The 27,395-nt window shown below is 36.3% G+C and overlaps 7 protein-coding genes across 13 annotated transcripts; 4 read left to right on the top strand and 3 right to left on the bottom strand.

The window, feature by feature from the left end:
- Nucleotides 1-766: 766 nt before the first annotated feature.
- LOC111780079 (mediator of RNA polymerase II transcription subunit 17) lies at nucleotides 767-7,500 on the bottom strand. Its single transcript, XM_023660355.2, has 8 exons — nucleotides 7,272-7,500; nucleotides 6,741-6,939; nucleotides 5,891-6,004; nucleotides 5,614-5,699; nucleotides 2,333-2,717; nucleotides 1,770-2,231; nucleotides 1,282-1,602; nucleotides 767-1,197 (listed from the first exon to the last, which is right to left on the bottom strand). Exons 1-8 carry the CDS (start codon nucleotides 7,358-7,360, stop codon nucleotides 868-870), a joined length of 1,986 nt encoding a protein of 661 aa, XP_023516123.2. The 5' UTR covers nucleotides 7,361-7,500; the 3' UTR covers nucleotides 767-867.
- A 2,122-nt stretch (nucleotides 7,501-9,622) lies between these two features.
- LOC111779559 (glyoxylase I 4-like) lies at nucleotides 9,623-10,626 on the top strand. Its single transcript, XM_023659620.2, has 3 exons — nucleotides 9,623-9,792; nucleotides 9,901-10,009; nucleotides 10,266-10,626. The coding sequence occupies exons 1-3, from the start codon at nucleotides 9,650-9,652 to the stop codon at nucleotides 10,596-10,598; spliced, it is 585 nt and encodes a 194-aa protein (XP_023515388.2). The 5' UTR covers nucleotides 9,623-9,649; the 3' UTR covers nucleotides 10,599-10,626.
- A 28-nt stretch (nucleotides 10,627-10,654) lies between these two features.
- On the bottom strand, nucleotides 10,655-11,261 carry LOC111780540 (MAPK kinase substrate protein At1g80180-like). The gene has a single exon (XM_023660966.2). The coding sequence runs from the start codon at nucleotides 11,154-11,156 to the stop codon at nucleotides 10,803-10,805; it is 354 nt and encodes a 117-aa protein (XP_023516734.1). The 5' UTR covers nucleotides 11,157-11,261; the 3' UTR covers nucleotides 10,655-10,802.
- Nucleotides 11,262-12,004: 743 nt separating this feature from the next.
- LOC111780130 (zinc finger CCCH domain-containing protein 34) lies at nucleotides 12,005-16,172 on the bottom strand. Its single transcript, XM_023660425.2, has 3 exons — nucleotides 15,966-16,172; nucleotides 15,571-15,681; nucleotides 12,005-13,639 (listed from the first exon to the last, which is right to left on the bottom strand). Exons 1-3 carry the CDS (start codon nucleotides 16,035-16,037, stop codon nucleotides 12,164-12,166), a joined length of 1,659 nt encoding a protein of 552 aa, XP_023516193.2. The 5' UTR covers nucleotides 16,038-16,172; the 3' UTR covers nucleotides 12,005-12,163.
- Nucleotides 16,173-16,483: 311 nt separating this feature from the next.
- Nucleotides 16,484-20,872, top strand: LOC111780131 (uncharacterized). Of its 7 annotated transcripts, XM_023660427.2 has the most exons (6): nucleotides 16,484-17,282; nucleotides 17,648-17,794; nucleotides 17,892-18,003; nucleotides 18,509-18,612; nucleotides 18,701-18,794; nucleotides 20,196-20,872. In XM_023660427.2, exons 1-5 carry the CDS (start codon nucleotides 16,611-16,613, stop codon nucleotides 18,791-18,793), a joined length of 1,128 nt encoding a protein of 375 aa, XP_023516195.2. In that variant the 5' UTR covers nucleotides 16,484-16,610; the 3' UTR covers nucleotide 18,794; nucleotides 20,196-20,872. The 7 variants fall into 7 exon arrangements, 3 of the variants coding, with proteins under 3 accessions (XP_023516195.2, XP_086975898.1, XP_086975897.1); XR_015413874.1 differs by lacking the exon at nucleotides 20,196-20,872 and having other exon boundaries at nucleotides 18,504-18,608; nucleotides 18,701-18,717; XM_087119772.1 differs by lacking the exons at nucleotides 18,701-18,794; nucleotides 20,196-20,872 and having other exon boundaries at nucleotides 18,504-18,612.
- LOC147787343 (uncharacterized) lies at nucleotides 20,066-22,934 on the top strand. The gene is made up of 4 exons (XM_087119773.1): nucleotides 20,066-20,113; nucleotides 20,173-20,409; nucleotides 21,171-21,260; nucleotides 22,415-22,934. The coding sequence occupies exons 1-4, from the start codon at nucleotides 20,108-20,110 to the stop codon at nucleotides 22,427-22,429; spliced, it is 348 nt and encodes a 115-aa protein (XP_086975899.1). The 5' UTR covers nucleotides 20,066-20,107; the 3' UTR covers nucleotides 22,430-22,934.
- A 1,381-nt stretch (nucleotides 22,935-24,315) lies between these two features.
- OTP82 (Tetratricopeptide repeat (TPR)-like superfamily protein) lies at nucleotides 24,316-26,644 on the top strand. The gene has a single exon (XM_023659857.2). The coding sequence runs from the start codon at nucleotides 24,366-24,368 to the stop codon at nucleotides 26,559-26,561; it is 2,196 nt and encodes a 731-aa protein (XP_023515625.2). The 5' UTR covers nucleotides 24,316-24,365; the 3' UTR covers nucleotides 26,562-26,644.
- The last annotated feature ends 751 nt before the right edge of the window (nucleotides 26,645-27,395 follow it).

Here is a 27,395-nt window from a genome sequence, read left to right as displayed (position 1 = left end):
GAACCTTTAATGAAATTAGGTCAATTTAGTGAAACTAATTATCAAAATTTATATTTATATTGATACGACGTCACTATTAAATGATATATTTTGGTCAACACATATATCAACATATCGATGAATACTACAATTTTTTGTTATCACATGATTTTATTGAGTAATATTGCATTTATTTATTTCTATCTCATTTTTAAAACACTTTGTTAAGTTTAATGGGTCTTATAACATAAGTTTTTTTTTTTTATTGGGCAATAATATGCCAATCATGTAACAGTTTTTAACTGATTGAGATTGAATTGCTTGCCTATGGCCTCTTCTGAATTGGTGACTTTCAACTTAATAATAGATTCCAAAACCAACACAAGTTGCTACATCATGACATTTTAGAGCATTATATAGGCGAAAATAAAGGGCACCAAAATTTCCATTTGAATAAGTAATGTTCTTTTGGCAAAACAACAATATATGAATTCCATTTCATGATCATAACGTAAATTAACTTTCACAAGTTACCGTTGTAGTACCCATAGCATTCATCTTAAGTTAAATCATCCACTTTGTGATTTCAAACGAAGGGCAATGGACGAAAATCACATCAAGACAGATGACTAGTTATGGATGATTAGCGATCAATTAACTTGGAAAACAAGTGTAAATCAAGAATACTCACCTAAACGGTTTCTTCCTCTTGAAGTCAGCTTCCAGCCATCCATGTCATGCGCCCTACATTAGCTATTATGAATAACATATGAAGGTGAGTAAGCAATGCGGACAAAAAGTGGTGATTTCATTAGATTTGAAAACATGGGCAGAAATTACAAGAGCTCGATGCAATTTCTGTTTGTAATACCAGACAAGTAAGCATGGTTATAGGCTACCACCAAATCCACTGCACAAACTAACCAAATCCATTAGTGTAGATTGCAAAACTTCCAGAGATAAATGGCCCAAAAACTTCCTGTATTCAGGTACAACATCTGAGATGTCGAAGTTATGTTTCCTGTCCTCCATTAGGCCATCGTCCATTACCAACCACCAAGAAAGGCATCCTTGAGCATCTTCTGGGTCCACATGGGCGACCAGACGGAGTGTTTCACCTTGTTCTAGCTCAAATGACAGACTTAGGAAGTCACGGCTGACCTTTATTCCCCAGGTTAGGGCTTCCTCATGAAGCCAAAGAATAATTTGGCTCGCAACCTGTTGCGGGATCAAAACGATATTGTTACTATTACGTTCCATCGATAAAGAAGCTCGAAACAAGGAAATCTAATTTGTGCTCACCTGCAACAGGATTATGACGGGAAGATCAGCCAAGTCACAGCCATATCTGTTCATTGAATACATATCCTTGGAATTTCCCTTGAACAAGCCAACTACATCAGGAGCACCTTCCCCTTCAATAGTGATGCAATCATCATTTACAACCACTTTAGTCTGAAATTGTGATTTGGTTACACTTTTCATTTGATGACTATCTGATGTACGAGCCTGGATAGGAGGATGAAGTTTGGACTGGGGAACTTCCATAAAAAACGTCCATGAAGATTTTCGAGAATTCCAAGTGGGATGAGATATCAATTGAAGAAATGGAACTTTCCAAACCTAAGAACAAACCAAAGATAAACTACATGATTAATAGCTGGTAAAATCAAAAACAGAAATCATAGTTATTGAAGTTTTTTTAATATTTAAAAAAAAAAAAAAAAAAAGAACAATGAGGCACTGTGCTTTCATCGGAAACTGAGTTATTAAGAGATTAGGACTCTTACCACATTTTCGAGCTCCATAAGAACCTTGTTTGCAAATATTCTGTGAGCCAGAGACAAACAGAAATGACCAAGAAGTCCAGACCCATCATTAGAAGGTTGTCCTGATTGCCTGCTTAATGATGAAATGGGTTTATCATTTGATTTTAAAAATACTAGCTCGTGGAAAATTTGTTGCAGATATATCTCAAAGGTTGTATAATTAGGATTCCGCAGTTTCTTTTCAAGGGGATCACTTCTATCTGGTAGTTCAATCCCATCAAGCGAATCAAAAGGTAAATTTGTATTATCCAGAATCCCGGTATTTGCATCTTCAACTGTTTGGCAGCTTTGACCAGTTGGCACCAGAGAGATAAAAACCGACGTACCCTGATCGATACTTAATTGCAAGTAATTTTCTCGTATGCCAGTCACGTTGATACCTAAGGATGGATTGAATGCTTCACGATTCACCAAATCAAACACCTGGAACCAGTATAGTGAAAAAAAAATGATGTATCATATATCATGTGGTGGGGGCCAAGTAGCAAGGACTTGTAATGAGCAAGATCAAAGTATTAATGTACCTGCTCACTGAAAATGGCATGGTGAACTTGACGGAGAAGTGAGTTAGTTTCCTTAATGTACTCATCGTCATTTGTAAACTCCTTCTCACTTTCAATTGGAGACTGATTGGATGAATTTGTGGACTCATTTTTACCACGTTCAAGAGGATTTTCCATATTACATCCACTGAGAAATCCAAAACGAAGGGAGTGGCATGAATTTGGAGGTAAACTAATTGCCAGCATTCCAGATGAATCACGATCAACACGAATAGTAGATGAAGATGGTCGAAACACAGACGAAGGATCACATGATAAATTGTCAAATAAATCAATGGTAAAGCCTTCATTTGCAGGAGCTGGAGCAGCAACGCGCTGTCTTTTAACCTTCCAATTTTGCTGCAATCTGATATACATCATCAGCAAATACTGAAAATCTATGAAGATGGGAAAGTATTAAGAGCATCAAAAGGATTCCAATTGTTTCTTTAGAAATTACACTATAATACACTGATATATATACTTGTATTTATGGTTCATTAGATATTAAATAAAGCTGACGCCAAAAGTTAAAAAAATATTTATTAAATCTCAAACGGTGGAAATCTTCCATTTAATGAAAAATTATGAAAGAGTTAAATAGTAAGCTCACGATATTATGAAGGCTGAAACATAAATAATCCACAGATTGTTTTATTTTAAAAGCAACAAGACGTGATTAGAAAAAGAAAGAGAAAAGGCATGACACCATAAAAGAAAGAAAGAAATAATATGAGAAGATGCAATATGAGAAGGTGCAACTTATACTGTGGCAGGGGGCTAGGAAGAAGCCCCCATATAGACAGGCTAAACAAAGCTATAAACCGGGCAAACGGGAGCAACCACCATACAAGCTGCGATTTTATTGAGAAAAAGGAAAGAAGGCAGAAGAGCAAACAAAAAACAAGCCCACAAAAGGGGCATTCTCAGTCCCATGCTTGCCAATAGAATCAAGTCAAATTCAAAAGTATGACATAGAACTGATAATCACAAAAACTCCAATCAACGGACACAGATAAAGAAGCATTAAAACCATACAACCTCCCACACCATTTTTGAAGATCTTTCACCCGTCTAAAAATTCTATCATTCCTTAAGTGACCCTAATGAAAAGAAAGGCCTCTCTGCAAAGATTTTTTTTTAAAAAAATAGATATCCAGAAAACCGATTTTATCTCTGCAATACAGGAGAAATTTCAGGAACTCCCTCAAATGGAAGTTTTTTATAATAAAAAAATAATAAAATAAAAATAGTAAAAAATTTCAGTTTAGTGAAAATTACAATGGTGATCTACAATCCTACACTTTTGCGTTTACAAATAAGTTCAACAATTAAAAATGAAGCTTAAGCAATGGCAATGGAATTCTAGAACCACAATGAGATAGTCGGAAATCCAACTACTGGACTAAACCCCAATTCTACTTGCAATAATCTTATACATTAAAGTAGACTCCTACCACCAAATTCTCCAAAGTCCAAAGCCACTTAATTAGAAGAGCAAGGTCATTAGTCAACCATTACCAATCCTCAATCTGCCACTCACAAACAAACACAACACCATGCTCCACTTCATCAAATGAAAAGGCACATTCTCACACACCCTTCGTCTCGCCTGCGCTTTTTGGTTCTGGCAATAGACACCGAGGAAAATTGAATGTGGACGAAAAGAACACAACAATTATTCAAAGAACTAATTGAATAAAGGTTAATTTTATACCCTCAAGGAAAGTCAATGTTTTTTCCTGCCGCTACACACCTTAGGATCCCAAAAGAAGAAAACTTTGAGGTTATGCTGTAAAGGTAAATCTAGATTTCATTGTGGCAATTAATACCTAGAATGGATCTCATGAATCTTTTAGTATAACATATGAGGCTTCATGGAGCCTACCACTTTGTGGCATAGAAATATTGTGCGTAGCTATAGTAGTAGGTTGCATGTTGCAAGGACAAGGGCTCTAGTAAAAATGTCTGAGTTGTTATTGTTTCAGGTTTCCCTATGTTCTTCCAGATTGTGAAATCTTCAATGGGGCATCGCTCTAAGACCTATTTTTGGGAAGACAACTGAGTGGGTATCAAACCCTTTTGTTCTCCATTTCCGCATTTATACTGGATGTCCAATAAAAGGATGCACTTGATGGCCTCTATTTTGTCTTCATCTTATCTGTATTCTTCCATTCATTTGGGCTTTCGTGGTTCTTTTACAGACCAAGAGATGATGGAGGTGGCAAGCCTTCCTACATCATTGCAGACCCATCCTTCTTAGGTATTTTCCCTTCTTTCGTCCTCCTTGTCATCCTTGTGTGTCCTGGGAGGAGGAACATTCAGGTTTGGTCCCTAATCCTTCTTAGGCCTTTCCTTGTAGATCATACTTTTACATTTTGTGTTCTTAGGCACTTTCTTGTAGATCACTTTTTTCACATTTCGTGTTCCACTCCCTCCTCCCACAAGCTTCCTATGCTTTCTCATCTCTTTGTAAGATTAGAATCCCCAACAAGGTGAAGTTCTTTGCTTAGCAGATAATAAATGGGAGAGTTAATACCCTGGATTGTATCCAGAGACTTTTTTTTTTTTTTTTTTTTTTTTTCTTTGCATCAAATGATGTGTTCTTTGTCAGAGGCAAGAGGAGGACATCGATCATTTATTATGAGATTGCTAGTTCGCTTACTCCCTCAAGAGTCGATGTTTGGCTTCTTTTGTTCTTTGTTTGGCTCAAAGCAGAGATTGGTGCTCTATGATTGAGGAAGTGCTCCTGAACTCTCCCTTCTAAGAAAAAAGCAAATCTTGTGGCATGCTTACTTATGTTGTATGGTAGGGTATTTGGATAGAGAGGACAAGTAGAATTTTTAGAGAGGTGGAGAGATCTTGGGAGGAGGTTTGGGAGGTTGTACCTTTAATGCTTGGTTATGGGCATTCGTCCCTAGACTAGTGTTGGGACCTTTCGTATTATGGGCTTATATTTTATATGCCCATGTCCATTTTTTCATTTTTCTCAATGAAAGTTTGATTTCCTAAAACAACTAGATAGATAGATAGTATAACATAAAAGGTGCATAAAAGTTATCTTATCAAAAACTTCTAATTTATCTAAATCGATAAAGGCTTGCAAATAAAAATCATAGTATATTTATACCTTATGATAAAACTTTTTAATTTTAATGTAAAGAGTATTACCGTGCACATACTGCCAGATTAACAATGACATACAATTTTTAATATTGATTCATTGCACAATAATCATTGGATCAATGACGAAAATTGATTACCGAATTAAAGCCCCATAAAATCTTGCTTCCCTGGCAACCTGGCGTTCCAAACCTTTAGCAGACTGCTTGAAATACTTACCAAGATGCTGTAAAAAAGTAAGGGGAAGGTGATAAAATCAGTCATTTCCAAAATTATAGTACAGATAATAAGATGAAGTTTTAATTGAATAATCTGCTAACTAATCTTTTCAACATGGTCGTGCTGGCCCAATCAAAGCAAGATAATAAGATGAGGCAATCATCACTTCTGTGAACAAAAGAAGGATAAAAATAGTACTCGAAAGCATTGTAGTTTCGTTGCTACAGACACTCCAAGATCTGATAAAACTTCATTAGGTAATGGTTTTGGCCTTGTCATCCCAGCCACTGTTACTGCATCATTGGCTTCCACCTACAGCAATATCAAGACAGACAATATTTTGTAATGATATTTTTAAATAGAATATTCTCAAGAAACCAGTTAACTAAAATTACAAGCAGAGAAAAATAATCACAATTTCAAGATCCTGATAGTTAGCAGTTAACTCCTATCTCCTCCCTAATGAAACTGACAGACAAAAGTTCTCCAAACCTATTCTTGCAAGAAAGAACGAAAAAGGAAATAAAGCATATCCATAAAGCCAATAAGAACTAAAGATCAGTTTGCAGGTTTATGATTCCTCGGTACACTTGAGATACGCGCTTCAGCATTTGTTGTGTACACCTCAGAACCAGAAGCCCAATTTTTTATTTTTTTTATTTACTTATTTATTACTTTTAGGAAGAAACTAAGAAATATTCTTTTAAAATGTTTGTTTTTTTCTCCATAATCTCTCATAAAATCTCTAGTTTCTTCAACTTTTCGTCATCTTAATATTCATAATACTATTCCACTTCATGTGTAAAAAAGATATTAACATTTTTCTAGTATGTGCCTTGCACTTAAGTTCCAGAGGACTATTGAGCTTTGGACTTTGCTGCCACGCTTCAAAAAAAAAATGCAAAGACATAAATGTAATGTAAAATCTATGACAAATTGCCTCCACATTTGCAGGCACTTTTTTCTAACAAGAAACCTTTGCATGCACATTTATTGAAACTGATACTAGCAATCTAGCAAATTAGAGGCGTTTGATATAAAAACTCACGGTGTTGATGAGATCTATGATAACAGAGAGCTCTTGATGAGCCAACTGCAAGTTTTCTATCATGCTCTGCCATTGCCACGGTGTTGCACTCTCCTTGGAGGTCTTCTTCTGCTTCTTTTTGTCATCGTCCTTCTCTATTGCCCAAGCAAAGTCAATTCTCCGAATAAGCGACAATCGTTTCTCTTCATAACCAACATCTCTGTTAACGGTACAGCAAAAATCAATCTCAACAAATGAACAATTAACGATAAATTGATCAGAAACTTTCATCACGAAAACCGAAGAATACATTTAAAGATTAGATTCCAATCAATTTAGCATAATGAGATCAATTGTGTCAGAGTTCACTCTAAGCAATACCAATGTACAAACACGAACGTAGCCAGAATGAAGAATAACGAAGCACAAGCAAGCATTCGTCCACTAAGACATATCTTCTTCTACCTTAACATGCATACGAACTAATTAACATTTCCTCTGTCATCTCAGGATCCAAAAAATGTGGAAAAACCAGATAAAGAAGGAACATACGATGGAAATCGTTCGAGACCATTCTCTTCTATGGCCTCCAAGCGCTTGACGGGAAGCTTGTCGAGAGATACTTTCATGTCTCCGTCCATATTCACACAGTATTTTCCCGGGAATAATGTGGGGAAGGAACAAAATTTGGAGCGAGCCCTAAAACGGAAGAGAAGTCCGGGATCGGGATGAGAGTCCACTGACAGAGAGATCAGCCGACGACTGTAAAACGAAATGACCGCTTTGTCCCTGAATATTTTGTACACACATCTTCCTTCGGTGGCTTTTTCGGTAGACATTTCCTTCTAAAATTTTCATTCATTATTTCCGATTTAAATGGTTAAATTATAAAAAAATAGAATAAATTTTGTATTTTATTTTACCATAAATAAATAAATAAATATATATATATATATATATATATATATATAATTGGCGAGGCAATTGTAACCCAAAGATCAAACATTCACAAATCATAGCTATCACTAACATCGATTACAAATATTAAATATTATTATTATTTCATAACAATCTTAAAAGTAGATTAGAGTGGAGTTTAATCGTAACTCTGTTTTCAGGCTGGTCGGGTGGATCTGACAAAAAAAAAATCAACCACGAATCGACTCCCAAAACATTAAAAAAAAAAAAAAAAATCTTTAAGATTTGGGTTGGGTAAATGTTGGATTAGATAGATCAAAATGGTCGGGTTATTGAGACATATGAATACCCCTAATTTTTTATAAAATCAAACACTACATTAGGTTATTTTAAAATTTTAAGAGAGATATAACGAAATAAACTATAATTTTTAATATTAAAATAAAATATTTAAAAGTTAATAATTAAATAATTTAAAAATAAATAAAAAAAAAATAAAACTGGTATTTATTCTACAATTAAGTTGCATGGTTGAATAAAATTCCAATATATTGAAACACCGTTCAATAATATTTATTCGGAATAAAATATGTTGTTTTTTTTTTTTATTTAAATATTTGTGAAAAACCAAAACAGCTGCTAATTAATCAATTCACGACATTTGAATATAATAATCTGACATTTGAATTAATTGGGAAAATAAAATTCTTATGGTGCAATGAATGATGACACCTTTTTTAATATAAATAAATTGCATTAAACACTAATAATATATAAGTTATTTTGAACATACATACACTAAAATACATTATAATTAAATTGTTTTTCCACGGTGTATATTTCTAGATAAATATCTAAAATTGCCATTTTTATAATAATAAACAAATACTTTAAATATATATATATACCCATATAGTGCCGGGCAAAGGTGGTAACATAGTTTGATTCGAGGCAAAGTCGCATGAACAATGTTTTTGTTTATATTAAATTGTTTTTTTGACTTTTTTTTTTTTTTAGTTTAATAATCGTAAAAATGTGAGATCAAAACATTAATTTTTAAATTGATAATTTATTTAATCATAAAAAATATATCAATTTTAGTGACGGGTCTAATATACATATTCATAGTAAGCGTAAAATAAAATTAAGGATGAACTTTGAATTTCTAACCTTCTAAAAATTTAGCTGATCAAATTTTGGATGAATTTTGATTTAAAAAAAAAAACGTTGAGACAAAGCCTTCGAGCGATGAATTTTGAGTTTCTAGCTCTCTCGATGTTTGGTCAAACTCCAACCCAAACATCAAGAAATGCTTTGTGGGGAAAAAACTTGTGGTTTTTAGCTCTCCTACGCTCTCTCGAGCCAGAGTCTGGACGAATTTCTCTCTAAACATAGAGAAGAGCTCAGAAGGTAACGAACTTTGACTCTTTAGCCCTTCAAAGTTCCAACAGGTCCAATTTTGGGTTGAACTTTGACAGAAACATCGAGACAAATCCTAGAAAGAACGAACTTTGGGGTTCGTGGCTCTCCAAACCTCTAATAGGTCAAAATTTGGTTCAAATGCCCAGACGAACTCCATAAATGATGAATTTTAAGTTTCTAACTCTCTAAAGCTCGAAAAGGGTTAGAATTCAAACGAATTTTGATCCGAACCCTGAAAAGGACGAACTTATGTGCAAACGTCACACATGACTCATTATCGAAATGAAGAAAGTCTCTAGACATAGAGAGACTAGATCTTAATTAGGGAAGAAATTCAAAGTTTGTTCCCATTTAATTATTCAAATTGACTTAATAAATTTGTGCCACTTTTGAGAAAGTCAAACCTTATGTTCCAGCTGGTCAGTTGACTGAGGAATCCAAGCAGACAAAAAACCTTAAAATAATCAAATAATTAAAAAGGAATGAATCAAAGCTTGTCTCCAACTCCAATATATAAACCCTCTAAGCAACTCAAGAAATTTCAATCCAAAACATTCATAATTCATTAATTTTGGATCTGTTTGGATAATATGAAGAACCCTCTTCGTCTCAAGTCTGTGAATCACATCTCAATAGTGTGCAATTCAGTGGAGAAATCTATGGAATTTTATCACAAAGTTCTTGGGTTTCATCCTGTTCAAAGACCTGCCTCCTTCACCTTCCATGGCGCCTGGTATTCATTGAATTCCCTATCTTAAAAAACCCTAATCCTATATTACTTTTATCTTCGTTTTTCGTTTAAAAATCGAAACTTTATGGTATTTTTTTGACGATGGAATAGGTTGTTCAACTATGGTATGGGAATACATCTTCTTCAGTCTGATCATGACTCTGATACCATGCCCAAGAAACGAGTCATCAACCCTAAAGACAATCATCTTTCGTTTCAGGTCCCTCTCTAATATTACTTTCTTTTGTAAGGGACGAGTTCAAATACATCTGGGTCGGAATGAATTTTAACATATCACGATTTAGTCCTTGTTGGAAAAAGAATCGTTTCTTAAGAGCTTCAAAAGTTAAAGTTCAAAAATGTCAACGACGGATATTCCACAAACATTCAAAAGTAATATCAAAAAGTTTGAAAATACGGTATGATTTGTAGATAAAAGATAGAATGTCTTACGATCTTTTGATCATAAACGACAGAGCGAAGACATGGCAACGACGGAGAAGCAACTAAAGAAGATGAAAATAGAGTACGTAAAGTGCGAGGTGGAAGACGATGGAATCTACGTCGACCAGCTTTTCTTCCACGACCCCGATGGCCTAATGATCGAAATCTGCAACTGCGAGAATCTCCCCATCCTACCGGTGTCGGGAGGCGGCGACTCCCCGATTGCCGTCGTCAACACAGCTCGATTGTGCAGTATTCAACAAGCCGAGCAACAACAAAAGCTACAACAAATCCAAAACGCCGCCATGCAAATGATGCAGCTTCAACAACTACTCATTAGCATCCCATGCAACGCATGCACGTGAAAACATAATTAAAAAAAAAAAAAAAACAAAACAAAACATCTGATTTGAATGTAGAAGTTCATAATATTTTTATATATGTCTGTAATTTTCGAAGTTACAAATGGGTTCCTAAAAAAGGGGTTTTTTTTTTTTTTTTTAATTTTTAAATTTTTAATTTTTAAAATTGAAATAAATTCCATTTTGAACGAAATAAAATTACTCCGATCAACGCTTGGATTTGTGGTGGCGAGCACCGCCGATGGGTCGGCCAAAGACGCCGCAGAAGCCGCAGCCAGTGAACTTCGGTGAAGATGGATTGGCGGCGCTCGGGGACCGTGACGGGGATATAGCCTCTATTCTATGGGAGGCGGAAGATCGTGACCGTTCAAAGGTGGAGGCGGATCCAACGTTGCGAGAAGGCCTCAATTCTCCGGAAAGGAAAAGAGCGTCACGTTGAGGTTGTTCTTCATGACGGCGCATTGTCGGTGTCAATTCGCCACTGAAGTATCTGTCGTCCCAGACCAAGCCGGAGGAGCCTTGTCGCCGGAATGACACGGCGGACCTCTGTAACCCCGCCATGTTTATTGTGTAATCGGAGATCCAAGAAGGAGAAATAATAGAAAAAGATTCGATTTTTTATTTTATTTTATTTTATTTTATTTTTTGGTTTTGGTTTGTTGGGCTTTGTTTTGTTTTATATAACCAACAAAATTTCAGTTGGGGAAAATTGGTTAAAAATATAAATTTTATTTATTCCCTTTTTTTAAATATTGGAATTGGATAAAAAAAAGAAAAAAAAAGAAAAAAACTCAGTTGACCAAGTCAGTGACCATCAATTTCTCTCCATAAATAGATATTATTCTTTTTATTCCCTTTTTCATTATTTTTTTTAATTTTTTTTAATCATTAAAATATTATTTTAGTTTATATACTTTAATATTCAGTTTATTTTACATTTTACTATTGTAATTTGAAATATTTAATTTTTATTTCGTAATTTCATTAAATTTTAATAAAATATGTTCTTTTTATGTAATTTTTATTTATTTCCAAAATTTTATATAAAAAATGTTGATAGAGATTAATTATTTTTAGAAAACATATTAACTAAATTTTAACTGAAATAACTAAAATAAAAGATTAACAAAATTGGATATATTTAGTCAAACCTAAAAATAGAATTAATTGGATTAGACAACAAAAATCCATAATTAGTGAAACTAATTTGACCAAAAGAATACCCCAAATTAGATCAATAATTGATTATTTCATGATTTAGCTTCTAATCCGTTTTAATTTTTAAAAATTACGCTTTTTTAAATAATTTTTAATTAAGCATTAAAAAAATACAAATATATATATATTTTTATAATTTAAAAAATGTTTTTTTTTTTAGAAAATATGAAACAATAGTAATGAAAGAAATATAAATTTAAAAAAAATAATTATTATATTATTTGACTATTTACAACCTAAAACACTAATATCAGATGCATACACTCAAATACTGAATGAAGACCGTTAAAAGAATGGCAAAGCCGCCATAGAAGACACTCAAGTTGAGCTTCTGTTTCAGCTAACGCTAACTAAAGCAATATATGGTTGCTATTCATTTCCTTCACCAGCTCCTCCTCCTCCTCCTCCTCCACCTTCCTTTTGTCTTTCAGGATATCACTCAAAGGTTTTGGCCCTCTAAAGTTGGTTGAAGATGATGCAGCTCCGATGGAACGACGTTTTTCGATTGAGAACCCTCCATTTTCTTCTACTTTTCGCTTCTCTTCTTTGATCTGCGAAAGGGTTTTCGGTCCTTTGAATGGAACTGACTTCGGATTGAATCCATGATCCCTTACGACAGGTTCCCTCGAGATGGATTTTCTTGACATGTTTAACAATGTTTGTTGTGGTCTGGTCGGAGCGTATTCGTCGTAGTGACCGCAGGGTCTGTGTTGTCTTGAGTGTCTAAATGATCCATATTGACTAAAACCATTTGAAAAGGTTATGTTTTCTGGAGGTGATCCTCTACAAATCTTCCCGACCTGTAATGCTAGTCTTCTTCCAAGGGGTGGTTGATACAAACCAGGCTTCCGAGGTTTCACAAAGTTTCCACTCATTCGACACGACAATCGATTTCTTCTCCTTGATAAACTAACAATCGAACGGTTACCAGAAACGCTGTCTCTCTGCAGATAGCTTCGAAGGTCGGCATGGTTCCATTCCTCCTCTAGATTCACGAGCGTGAGCCTTTTCTTTTGAGAAAACATGGACTTGATGAGTTTCCCTCTCGGACAGCTGATGATGTTTCTGTCATTGAAAAGAACAGGTTCGGTCTCTAAGTGGTTGTATGAGTGCATCTCATGTTCATAAAGAAGTTCTAAATCAGAATGCATTGGCTCATAGGCAATATGGTCTTCAAAATTTTCCCTGCACAATCCAGTATCCAGTTCTCTTTGTTCCAGATTCGTTGACAGGATGTACTCTGGCTCATCGTGGCTAGCCAAATTCCCCGACCCATCACCGACGACGACGTCAAAGCCAGGGGATAGGTTGCCTTCCTCAGTACTGTCCGTCATCGGCTCCTCATAACTCTGATCTGCAACAGCATGTACATGAGATGTACTGTCATTAGATCCCACAGCTGGAGACGAGGAGACAAGCTCATCAACAGCCACTTTTTCACACTCAAGCAACAAGATCTTCGCAGAGGCACTTTGATGTGAAACATTTTCAGAAGGTTGACCGAGACTCGAGCATTGAAATGTAACATCAATTTTCGGACCAGCTACGTTCTTCGATGGATGAAGAAATGCATCTGCGTCGGTAGAGGCTAGTCCTTTTTTGTTTCCTGAAGCTGTTTTATCTTCAGAGGACGACGCGTTGCCACTAGGAAATACTGTCTTTGTAGAGCTTGTAGCAAGAGAAATATCATTGGCATGCAAAAATGAGCATGTATCACCTTTACTGCAGCAGCCATTGAAATAAAAATAACAGGGAATGATCGTCTTGTTCACAGGTACAGAACATTGAGAAGATTCTAACACTGTTCCAGCAGGACTATCCATTGGCTAAGGAGAAAAAGAAAAAGAAAAATTTTAAACACAATGGTGTTACATAATGAGAGCATGATAAAGTTCCCAGAAGACCATCAACTTAAATTGATAATCACAAGGTAAGGGGAAAAGTTCATATCAAAACTATCAACAGGTTCCTATTATTACTTGTGTTCACCACCTAGAACAAGGTCAACAAAACATTATAATATTTGCATTTGTAACAATCTACTGGAATACATGAGATTCTTTGTGTATCGGCCCAAGTTCACCGATAGCTGATATTGTTCTCTTTGGGGTTTCACTTTCGGGCTTCCCCTCAAGGTTTTAAAACACGCTAGGGAGAGGTTTCCACACCCTTATAAAGAATGTTTTGTTCTTTCTCCTCCCCAACCGAGATATTGTTCTCTTTGGAGTTTCACTTTCGGGCTTCCCCTCAAGGTTTTTAAAACACGCTAGGGAGAGGTTTCCACACCCTTACTTTCGGGCTTCCCCTCAAGGTTTTTAAAACACGCTAGGGAGAGGTTTCCACACCCTTATAAAGAATGTTTTGGTCTTTCTCCTCCCCAACCGAGATATTGTTCTCTTTGGAGTTTCACTTTCGGGCTTCCCCTCAAGGTTTTTAAAACACGCTAGGGAGAGGTTTCCACACTCTTATAAAGAATGTTTTGTTCTTTCTCCTCCCCAACCGAGATATTGTTCTCTTTGGAGTTTCACTTTCGGGCTTCCCCTCAAGGTTTTTAAAACACGCTAGGGAGAGGTTTCCACACCCTTATAAAGAATGTTTTGGTCTTTCTCCTCCCCAACCGAGATATTGTTCTCTTTGGAGTTTCACTTTCGGGCTTCCCCTCAAGGTTTTTAAAACACGCTAGGGAGAGGTTTCCACACTCTTATAAAGAATGTTTTGTTCTTTCTCCTCCCCAACCGAGATATTGTTCTCTTTGGAGTTTCACTTTCGGGCTTCCCCTCAAGGTTTTTAAAACACGCTAGGGAGAGGTTTCCACAACCCTTATAAAGAATGTTTCGTTCTCCTCCCCAACCGAGATATTGTTCTCTTTGGGGTTTCACTTTTGGGCTTCCCCTCAAGGTTTTTAAAACACGCTAGGGAGAGGTTTCCACACCCTTATAAAGAATGTTTCGTTCTCCTCCCCAACCGAGATATTGTTCTCTTTGGGATTTCACTTTTGGGCTTCCCTCAAGGTTTTTAAAACACGCTAGGGAGAGGTTTCCACAACCCTTATAAAGAATGTTTCGTTCTCCTCCCCAACTGAGATATTGTTCTCTTTGGGGTTTCACTTTCGGGCTTCCCCTCAAGGTTTTTAAAACACGCTAGGGAGAGGTTTCCACAACCCTTATAAAGAATGTTTCGTTCTCCTCCCCAACCGAGATATTGTTCTCTTTGGGGTTTCACTTTCGGGCTTCCCCTCAAGGTTTTTAAAACACGCTAGGGAGAGGTTTCCACACCCTTATAAAGAATATTTTGTTCTCCTCCCAACCGATGTGGGATCTCACAATCCACCTTACGCGGGACAAAGTAACCAAAAACAGTATCACTTCCTCAATTTATGTCTTAAACTAACACAATACATTCTCTAGAACATTGCTTACTTTCCAAACAACTTACATTCCAAAATGAAATTTACAAAACAAAAAACTATGTTCTTAGTTGCATCCTGACATGCACAAATTTGTGATTACAGATACCAAAGCTATGGGGATTGAGCCTTCAAGCAAAAGCAGAACAGGGCATATGCAAACTTGAGAACCAGGAAAAGAATTTCAACAAAATGGCAGTAAATTCAACCTAAATTTAGTCTTGGAGGATTCAAAGAAAGTGTTCAGACCAAACAAGTTTCATTGCTAAACATGTATAAACAAGGTAGATGAACCAGCCACCGACTACAACCAAGCTCAGGTGAATATTAACAAACAGATAATCAGCTTACCGGATGCCGAAAACCACAGGCTGCATTCAAGCAGTTTCCCGCCAGCCAGTAGTAACAATCTCTAGGGTTCAGCCTAGCAATCTCGCTGTGCCGATACTCACAATCAAAACCCTGAAAAAAAAAAAAACAGTTGCCGATGCATAAACATAAACACGTAAACCCGATTCCACATTAAAACCGAGAAATCTAATGATCGACAGCGTAAATTCAAACACATAATCATGCCGATGCATTTCGACGGAATGCAACAAAAAATCCTTCAAATGCAGAGCAAGATCCTCACAGTCGTGATAAGATAACGGAAGCATGAGCCAAATTCCCCGGTGTTCACATCGAGAAGGAATTGTAACGTGAAAAGGGGTACGATTATTGTTTATTAAGCAAGAAATGCTGACCTTCTTGCAGGTAAGAGGTGAAGCCAAGAAATAGACGCAATCAGTGTTACGTTTACGCAAATCTTCCCCCATTGGTGTTCTTCTCAGAAGGAATTGGAAGAAGAAGAAGAAGAGAGAGCGTAAGAGAAGTGGAAGAGCAGCAACAAAATCATCGTCATAGACGGCCTTCCATGGAATTCAATTTTCAATTCCTTTTTTTATTTTACATGGCGGAGATCATTTTAAATTAAATAACCAAATACCCATTTTCCAATTCGCTTTTTTCTACACATTAATTTAACAAAGATGAATAAAAAGTATTTAAAATTTTAATTTTTAAGAACAAAAAATAAAAAATTGAGTATGGTGTGAGAAGGGGATTGGAGGGCTTTGAAAGCAGAGTGATTCTATCCGGTGCTCTGCCCCACCTCCTCGATCCCTCCATTTTTGTCGTTCTTCTCTTCAACGGCTGACAGCGTTTCACTGCTGAGAAGAAGCTTAGATATGACAGATTTTCAATAATGTAAGCTTCTTTTCATGTCTTACCTGGTTTTGCTCGACACCATTTTTCGCTATAGTCTGCAATAATTGTTGCTTTTCGTCTCTGTTGATTCAACGCCTTGAATGTCGAGTTGAATCACACTGAAGTTCTTGCTCTTTGCGTAAATGATGCTTGATGGTGGTATGGCTATGTCATTTTATGCATTGAATTGCCCAGCAGGTGTTCGACGAAATGCCAACGAGAGCATTTTTCGCTTTAGAAGGAGATTAAACCTGTATTTATCTGTACAGATCTTTTCTGTTATTCAAACTGATGAGAATGACAACTTAGCAGCATCCAAGAAGATGTCGAGTTCGGGAAAATCTCTGTCGAAAACTCGAACTCTTAAGCCCCTTCTTGTCCAGCCAAACACTGTGGGTGTCATAGGGGGAGTGTCGGTTTTTTCCACTCTACTTTTCATGGAAAAGCTCGTTTGGTGGAGTAGGAAGGATGGAGAAGAGAGCATACCTTTTGTTGTCTGCAGCGATCCAGTATTAGACAAGGGAATTCTTCATAGTGATGCCATGATCATCGAGAATTTGAAGCAGAAAACGGCGTTTCTCGAGCAGTCGGGAGCTCGATGCCTAATTACACCTTGCCATCTTTCACATAGGTGGCTTGGTGACACATCTGAGAGCTGCAAATTACCTTTCCTTCACGTCGGAGATTGTGTAGCTAGGGAGCTTAATAAGGCTAAGCTTAAGCAACTTGAAGCAGGTAGCAATGTCCGGATTGGCCTGCTTGCAACTGATACAGCAACACTAACTGGTTTTTACCACGAGAGGCAACAAAAGCAGGTTTTGTAAATACATTCACAGCCATGAGCTGATACTCTAGTTTTTACCACGAGAAGCTCGACCCCTTCTCTAAAGTTCTCGAATAAAGTACACCATTTGTTCGACACTTGAGTCACTTTTGAATACACCTTCGAAGTTAAGGGCTTGGTTCTGACATCATGTTATGAATCATGACTCTCCACAATAGTATGATATTGTCCACTTTGAGTATAAACTCTCATGGTTTGCTTTGGGCTTTCCCAAAAGGCCTCATACCAATGGAGATATCGTCGTGCGGGACTCCCTCCCAACAATCCTCAACATTTTTGTACACTATTTACTAAACGATCTCAAACTTTTCTTCTGAATTCCTCGTGTTCTTTCAGGGCTTCGATGTCGTCGTGCCGGACGAGGCAACCATGGAGCATATAGTAATTCCTGCAGTGGAAGCTTTCCATAAAAGGGATCATGAAGGAGCAAGAAATCTGTTGAGAATTGCTGTTCATGTTCTATTGACAAGAGCTGTGAATATGGTAATCCTTGCTTCTGATGAACTCCTTAATCTTCTTCCTCCGGATGACCCCATTCTGAAAAAATGCATTGACCCCATGGATGCGTTGGCCAGAGCAGCCATTGAATGGTCAAGATCTGCAGGACATCTCCAGGAGAAAGCTTAGCGTTGCCTCTCTCGCTCACAAGCTCTATACTTTATGTGTGTTAAGAATCACAACTCTCCACAGTGGTATGATATTATTGTCCACTTTGAGCATAAGCTCTTATGGTTTTGCTTTAGACTTTCCCAAAGAGTCTCATACCAATAGAGATAGTATTCATTGATTATTCCCTAAATTAGCTAACGTGTGACTCACTCCCAATAATCTTCGATAATCTCTTCATTAATAAGAAGATCGGAGGCATGAAGGATGAAATATAAACTGGAACCAGTCCACTGTCTAAATTATCATATTTATTTTATTTTTTTATATAATTAGATTTATCAAAAAAAAAAAAATCTATTTTTCAAATAATTTAGAAAAATATGGTGACAAGGACTTAAATGAAATATTTAGAAAAAAGAAAATAAAATGAAATGAAGCTTAAATTTATTTATAATGTTTGGATTTTTTTTTACATTTTTTTTCAGTTTAAAAAGTATTTATTTAATTGAATAAAAATGTTGGGTTTTATGAATATCTAAAAGTTATTATTATTATTATTATTATTTTGTTAAAAAAAAAACAGTATAGACAGAAAATGGACTCTGCGGAGCGGATTGGAAAGGTCAGGTTTTCTCGATGCATTTGAAGACTGGAACTCTAGACCTTGGAACTTTGTTCATCACGAATCGTCGGTTGAGTTTAACTTTCGTTTGATTTGATAATTTTTTTTTTTAGTATCTGCTCTGACTCTGTATTCCATCCCGTTCTTGTATTTTACAGATGATGAAGTTTGTTTATGAGGCGATGGAGGCGACTCTTGCTTTTCCACTGAGATTGAAGGTGTTGCGACGAAAATCGAAAGCGGGAAAGTAATGTAAGAGACGATTCAAATTCATAAAAGCTACCGCCATTCAAACTTCGTACATTTAGAACTTGTTCTTGATATGATTTTCGATTTCGTAAAAGTTTTGCAACGAACCTTTTTTCTTTTTTGAAATGTGTAGAGATGGTCTTGGTAGCTATGTGTATTTTGGATCTGTTCTTGTACAAGTTCAGGTGAGGAGTTTTCTATGATAAGTTAATTGGAATCTCCAAAGTAAAATAGCCTAATTAGATAATGAAGGCGAATTATGCTACATAATTCACCTGCAAAGGTTCTCTAGAGATTCGAGTTTTTTCTAGGGGACACCAAATCTTCTTTACAGCCACTGATGAAAGTGGGGTTTGACTCGCAATTTGAGCCTAATAATGTTATTAGAAGGGCGTTTTCATTAATGTCCGTTGAAGTGGGGCATCTGGTTCTTATCTATTTTTATACATAAGAATTTATTTCTTTGAGATTTGATGGTTGAAGAACCATAAATTATTGAGCTGAAAGTTGAGTCTATCTTATTAGGAGCTTGCTATTCACACAGATTCTGAATCTTAATCAATACCCCACCCTTTCAACCTTCCCCCTGGTTCAATCTCAAAGCTTCTATATGCTGACATAATAGTTTCCATTTCAATTTGATTCTGTGTTTAAAGCAACCATTGACATTCCAAACAGTATTTGGATATGTTTGTTCTTGTTTTGCGCATCCATTAGATAGATAGATAGAGAGAGAGAGTAGCAAGCTATATTGCAATGCTAAAGAGGGGAAAATGGGCCTCCACCCATGATATCTATATTGAGGAGTATTCTAAGGGCTTAACATTATTGTTGTTAGTCATTACAAAAAGAAAAAGGAAAACAAAAGGCAGCATTTGGATAGGGATCGGATGCCAAGAAGACGATATAATCGCATAAGGAGAGCCTTCCAAAATTCCTTCCCGCTTTAAACTGCACCACCTAAAAGATAGAGCACCCAAAATTGAATCACACCCAAGTGACACACGGTAAATTAAACACTTTTTGAGGGGCAGTAGATAACAAAAAGGTGCAAATTATGTTCTTCATTGATATAAACTCACCGAAACCTCTTGGTGTTTTGCATTTAAAACACTCCATCCTGCTTGCATAATTATGTATTCCGCATCCAATTCTGTACAACACAACATTATATGTTTTTTTCTTTCAGTTCAACATTACATGTTAATTAAACACATTGAATACTGGTGCGAGTTTAAACAACATCAACCAATTTTATTGTTCATTTTCAGCGTGATCTTTTGAGTAAGGAATTTGAAATTTTGTCGCTGAAAGTAATGCAGGTGTGAATTATATTTCCATTTGAATGGCTTTACTATTTGGATAAACTTTTATTGTATAGTTTATTGTTGTGTGTGTACCTAGGGCAAACCCAGTCTCCAGATTTCCATCCAGGTGGGATGCTTGCATCAGATCCATACTGATCGGAACCCATCATGTAGGCGCCATAATCACCAGGATAGACGGACTTAAATGCACCACATCTAAAGCAGTTTGGGCGGCTGGCGTAATTGTGAGCTCCGCAGCTGACGGCGGTGCAGTACCAGTCTCCGGCCAACACCTCCGTCTTGTTGTAGCTGTAAGTTGAAGGGTCTGGGCCTCCATACTTGGGGTAACTGCAACGATGGCATGCTTCTCTTTTCTTGAAATTTACGTTCTGGCAAACGTTGCATATCCAGTCTCCTGCTGACCAGCTCATTCCCTTCTATATATCAAAATACCATTATCCATAAGTTGTGAGAGAATCAAATAAAAAACTGCACAAAGGGTCCAAAAACTCTGTCATAATCTTCAACAATGTCCAAGCTCTATGAATGCAATTGGAGTGCCAAAAAAAAAAAAAGAGAAGAAACTTAAGACTTCAAAATTTGAGTACCCTTTTCCCCAAATGCCTTGTCGATGGCTAATGTAAACACACATATATTTCTTTTGTGGGGGGTGGGGGAGGGGAGGGGGGAGGTTGAATCCCAAGAACTTTTTTCTCCCCTAATAACAGAAGGCCAATGGAGAAAAAAAAAAAAAAAAAAAAAAAAAGAAAGAAAGAAAGGAATTTGACTACTGAAGTAGGAAGCTCACCTTGATGAAGAAAAGATGGATGTAATAAAGAATGTTTCTGTTGGGTAATAGGTGAATTGAATTGGTGGAAGAGAATTCAAAATTGTTAGAAGTGAGTTTGTTGAATTTGTTAGCTGGGGGAGCGGGGGGTTTATATAGTTGGCCAACCTCTCAGTGTTGGGGTCCATTTTATGGTGGTGTTTCTTTTATTCCCTTGCCTTTACATAGATGGTTTCCTCCTCATGTGATTCCCGGAAGTTGATTATCTTTTTATTCTTAACACAGAAAACGTTTGGCCCGACGGGCAACCCGGTTGGTAAGAGCTTGGAGTCTCTTAGGCATACCGGCTTAGATATCCCAAATTTGAATCTTGAGGTGAGCTTAATACTAAATTTCTTTTATGTTTCTTTTGTTCGGGGCTTGCGTTGGGCGTAGCTGCCCCCTATTATCTATAATATACATATATATCTTATTGAAAACTTCACATGGTAGATTAATTTCTTTAAGCAATACAAATCTATTCAGAAAGGTACATTTCATTCCTAGAAAAATAGACATCTCGTGCAATCATATGAGTATTTTAAATCATTATTCCAGTTCTTGTGCTTTTGTTTGTAGGGTAATAACTTTTCTCAAAAGTATTCCGCGTTTACTCTAGACTAATGCCTTACTTTGTATCTTGAGATACCCTAGAAGACAAGCCAAAATTTGTCACTGATAAATTGATTCCATTTTTCACTTTTGAAGTATATATAGGTTTGAATATAGTTTTAGCCCTAATGTCTTAATGAAAACCAAGTTTAAATTTTGCTATCTATATTGTTCAACTCCATTACTTGAATACTTTTGGTCTTTTAATATTATTAATTCTAGTTTAAATTATTTAGTTCTTGAAAACTAGGCTTGTAAACACTATTTCTACCTATTAGTTTCCAAGTTGGCTAACATTTTAATTATGGAGATAGATGAATATGGTTAGAACATACATCCAAAAAATTGGACAACAATTGTATACTAGGAATCATAGGTAGAGTTTAGATACGTGAGATTTGAACATTTGGCTTCGTGATCGAGATTATGAAAAAAGAAAAGGGTTTGGGAGTTGGGACAGGGGGTTTTAGGTAGGAAGTGGTAGCTAGGTGAGATGCCCTTGTGTTGGGTGGACTTTGTTTGCTCCAACTTGGCCAAATAAGCCTTCCCCATGTAGTTTCATTATGTGGATCAAACCCTTTCACAAAAGAAGGGGTTAAATAAAACACAAAACAACTGAAACAAAAAGTTGATTGTGTTATTATTATTGTTATATAATTGCCTCTCTTTCCCCCATTGGAATCTATTCCTGTTAAGTGCACATCCATCAGCCTCCCAAATTCCCTTTCCCTTCAATAATTCAACAAAAAGATGGGCACTCCTTAGATTCATCATCCCATTTCACCTCCTCATGCTGCCTTTCTTCTGGCCCTCCCATTGCTCAATTTATATGCATGCACATATGCAATTTCTATCTCCACTTTCTTTTTCATTTTCAGGTGGGGTTCAAGTGATTTGAATGGCTATTGAGGATATATTTCTAAATTAGTCGAGACACTCGAGTAAAGGAGAGGTATATGAATAAACCGAGATCACATCTGAATGAGAGCGATCATGAAGACAGATAGTTAAGAAAGGCTTAAAAGAAAGGAAGTTACTACCTATACCAACAATGTTCACTTTCCTTTTCGATAGTGCAATCATAAGAACTCTAAGGTTAACCGTGTTTTACTTGGAGTAATTTTATGTTGGATAACCTTTTGGGAATTTTCCTAAGATGTATGTGAGTGAGGACTAGAATAACTTATTTTGATCTTTGTGATAGTTTTCACTTTTAGAAGCGAGAAGTCACGTGAGATGTCGCAAAGGATGTAAGAGAATGTCGGGATCACTAAATGTCAATCCAAATTCTAAATACTAGGCATGGATTGTGTAAATATAAATAAAAGCATAGGTACCAAAAAACTTTATGTCTAATATGATAACTATTGAAATGGTGTATATTACAACATTTTGTTACACATTTAGAATATTCTCGATTGATATTTCAACTTTTAGAACTAGTTATTTGTTTAAGCATAAATAATTATACAAATCTAAATATACTCATGTTTACATTTTAAGAACTTAAAAGTTCATATTATTTTATTATCCAAAAGTATATTATACGATAATTGCTATAAACTTAAAAATGTTACGTAAAATCAAAATTATATGTCAAATATTTACTATAAACTTTAATTTCCTCAAATTTAAATAAATATTAAAATTAAATTTGAAAAAAGTATCAGTTTCCTTAAAGAACTTTCATATTTTCAATAAATTATAAAACATAGGTGTATTATAAAAATATTTATAGGATTAAAAAAAAAAAAAAGATATTGACCTAAATTTTTATTGAAATTTGTATGCTTAACAACATTATTATATTAATATTCTTTTTATTAATATTAGTAGGAAAATAAAAATAAAAAAATTGAATGGATGCAACTCTAATTAGGCAAGTTTAGAATTTAAATAGATTTTTTTTTATTAAAAAAAATAGTAAATAAATAAATTGGAATAATTTGGATTGCGGCGAACCGACGCTGGGTAGAGTACATGGGCAGCCTCAGAATTTTCGGAAATATCAAAAAGGCTATTTATTATTTTATTGTTTTTTTTTCTTTTTCTTTTTATAAGATGTAACTTTATCTATTATTTATTTATTTATTTATTTATTTTCTAAGCTATTAATAATTCACTCAAGAAAGAATTTGATTCTAAACAATTAAATAATATAACGTGCAAAATAAAATATTTGAGAAAATCATTATAAAACACATAATTTCTTTCTAAGTTATATCTGAGATTATCTAAACAACGACGAGTATGTTCACGAGTCGAGTAGAACGATAAATTTTTTATTTTGTATTTCATAGACAAATATAACGGGTGCGCATAGGACCGAGTAAGCATAAGTGGGTGGGGAATAATAAATAAAAAGGAGAGGCCAAAAATGTAAAAACAAGACACTGTGAATATTCCAATAATGAAACACGAAAACCTTAGACAAATGCAAATGCAAATGTGCTCTTAAAAGAAAAAGGGCAAACCCCCTTTAATAATACTTCGAGAATCCTCATCCTAACACTTCAAAGCAAAGGTTGAATGTGAATATTCCCTTCTTCCATATATCCAACCCCCTTACACCGTAACTTTACTCTACTTTATCTGTCTTGGTTCGTTATGAATACGATTAATTATTATTATTATTATTAAATTTAATACATATATATTTTTAATTTATATATTGTCGTATTAAATTTATATATTTTTTTAATTATGAATAAAATTTAATAATATTTATATTGCTTTTGGCGGGTGAAGTCCGTACAACTATATTTCAAATAATAACGACCCTTATCTCTAATGCACTCGCCACCGCCACGGCCTTCGTAGCGCCCAAAAATGGCGACTTCTGCTCCTTCACTGGTACTTTCACCCACCTCTCCTTCTTCCGACCCGCCTTATAGGCTCCTTCAAGATCATCCATCTCTCAAGCTTATCTCCAAATGCCGAAGCATTCGAACTCTCAGACAAATCCACGCTCAGATCATCAAGACTGGCCTCCACAACACTCAGTTTGCCCTCAGCAAGCTCATCGAGTTTTCCGCTGTTTCGCGCTATGCTGATATCTCTTATGCTGTTTCTCTATTTAATTCCATTGAAGAGCCCAATTTATTCATTTGGAATTCGATGATTCGAGGGCTTTCGATTAGTCTATCGCCCGTTCTGGCCTTGGTTTTCTTTGTCAGAATGATTCATGCCGGGGTAGAGCCGAATTCTTACACTTTTCCTTTTCTTTTGAAGTCTTGTGCTAAGCTTGCCTCTGCCCGTGAAGGGAAACAGATTCATGCGCATGTTTTGAAGCTTGGGTTCGTGTCTGATGTGTTCATTCATACTTCGCTTATCAATATGTATGCGCAGAGCGGTGAAATAAATTATGCCCAATTGGTTTTTGATCAAAGTAATTTCAGGGATGCAATTTCTTTCACTGCATTAATCGCTGGTTATGTGTTGTGGGGTTATATGGATCGCGCTCGGAAACTGTTCGATGAAATGCCTGTTAGAGATGTGGTGTCTTGGAATGCTATGATTGCTGGATATGCACAAACTGGTAGATCCAAAGAGGCGTTGTTGTTGTTTGAAGAAATGAGGAAAGCAAATGTCCCCCCAAATGAGAGTACTATTGTCTCCGTTCTTTCTGCTTGTGCTCAGTCAAATGCTCTGGATTTAGGAAATTCGATGCGCTCTTGGATTGAAGATCGCGGGCTTCGTTCAAATCTTAAGCTTGTAAATGCCCTTATTGACATGTATTCAAAGTGTGGTGATCTTCAGACTGCTCGTGAGTTGTTTGATGAAATGCCTGAAAGGGATGTCATCTCATGGAATGTTATGATCGGCGGTTACACTCACATGTGCAGCTATAAAGAAGCCTTGGCGCTATTCCGCGAGATGCTAGCCTCGGGTATTGAGCCCACTGACATCACCTTCCTTAACGTTCTTCCGTCTTGTGCTTGTTTAGGTGCCATTGACCTCGGTAAGTGGATACATGCTTATATAAACAAAAACTTCAACTCAGCCAGTACATCTCTGTGGACGAGTCTCATAGATATGTATGCTAAATGCGGTAATATAGATGCGGCAAGACAGGTCTTTAATGGTATGAATATCAAAAGCTTGGCTTCTTGGAATGCCATGATATGTGGGCTAGCAATGCATGGACAAGCAAATGAAGCTCTTGAGCTTTTCTCAAAAATGTCTAGTAATGGAATTGAACCAAATGAGATAACCTTTGTTGGTGTTTTATCTGCTTGTAAACATGCTGGTTTTGTTGATCTCGGACGCCTATTTTTCAGCTCTATGATTCAAGACTATAAGATATCTCCAAAATCCCAACATTATGGATGCATGATAGATCTTCTTGGGCGAGCTGGGTTGTTTGAGGAAGCAGAGTCCTTAATACAAAACATGGAAATGAAACCAGATGGAGCCATTTGGGGTTCCCTTCTTGGGGCATGTAGAGACCATGGACGAGTCGAGTTAGGAGAAATAGTTGCCGAACGTCTTTTCAAACTCGAGCCAGATAATCCTGGAGCTTATGTGCTTTTATCCAACATATACGCAGGGGCTGGTAAATGGGATGATGTTGCAAGAATAAGAACAAAATTGAACGACATGGGAATGAAGAAAGTTCCTGGTTGTACCACCATCGAAGTTGATAATGTCGTTCACGAGTTCCTGGTCGGGGACAAAGTTCATCCACAAACTGAAAACATTTACAAGATGCTGGAAGAAGTAGACAGACAATTAAAGGAGTTCGGATTTGTACCAGATACATCCGAGGTACTGTATGACATGGATGAAGAATGGAAAGAAGGAGCTCTAAGCCACCATAGTGAGAAATTAGCGATTGCTTTTGGATTGATAAGTACAAAACCAGGTACACCAATTACAATCATTAAAAATCTTCGTGTCTGTCGTAATTGTCATGCTGCCACAAAGCTAATATCTAAGATATTCAATAGAGAGATTATTGCTAGAGATAGGAACCGTTTTCATCACTTCAAAGATGGTTCTTGCTCGTGTAATGACTATTGGTGAATGATTTACATAATCTTGTGATACTTGTCTGATGCAGATCTGTTTCTATGTTGGAATGAAAGTCAGTGTTTGTTTGTTCTTCAGATGATGGGTTTTGCTTACATTTTCTTTGTAGCGCCACTGCATAGCTAGACACAGATGGAGAGCAGTCTTTTTGTGGTAGCCATGACTCGGAAGTAAAAACTGTCATTTTGAAAACTTCATGCTTCAAATGGTTGAGTTTGGCTTGAAGAAATTTCGAAACAGTCTTGTCATCGACACGATGGCGATATATGCCACTCCGATCACTGTCAACAGTATAGTACAGAAATGAGATTGATATATAATAATAATCTATGGAGATTGTGAGAGGCAGGAGATCCTACATTGGTTGAGGAGTAGAACGAAACATTTCTTACAAGGGTGTGGAAACTTCTCTCTAGTATACGCTTAAAAAAAAAAATGGTGATACTGTAACAATCCAAATTTACCGCTAGCAGACAGTGTCCTTCTTAGGTTTTCCCTTCTGGGCTTTCCCTCAAGGTTTTATATCAGGTCTGCTAGGGGAGGTTTCCACACTCTTATAAAGAATGCTTTGTTCCCCTCTCCAACTGATGTGGGATCTCGCAATCCACCTCCTTCAGGGCCAGCGTCCTCGCTAGCACACCGTCTGGTGTCTGGCTCTGATACTATTTGTAACAGTCTCACCGCTAGCCTATATTGTTCTCTTTAGGTTTTTCCTTTCAAGATTCTCCTCAAGGGTTTTAAAACACGCCCGATAAGGAAAGATTTCAACACCCCTCTCCAATCGATATTAGATCTTACAATCCACTCACTGGCACATCGCCCGGTGTC

This window comes from Cucurbita pepo, chromosome 18 (genome assembly GCF_057944985.1).
Source record: "Cucurbita pepo subsp. pepo isolate OVF chromosome 18, ASM5794498v1, whole genome shotgun sequence".
Lineage (NCBI taxonomy): Eukaryota > Viridiplantae > Streptophyta > Magnoliopsida > Cucurbitales > Cucurbitaceae > Cucurbita > Cucurbita pepo.
This window is presented reverse-complemented; position numbering and strand designations above follow the sequence as displayed.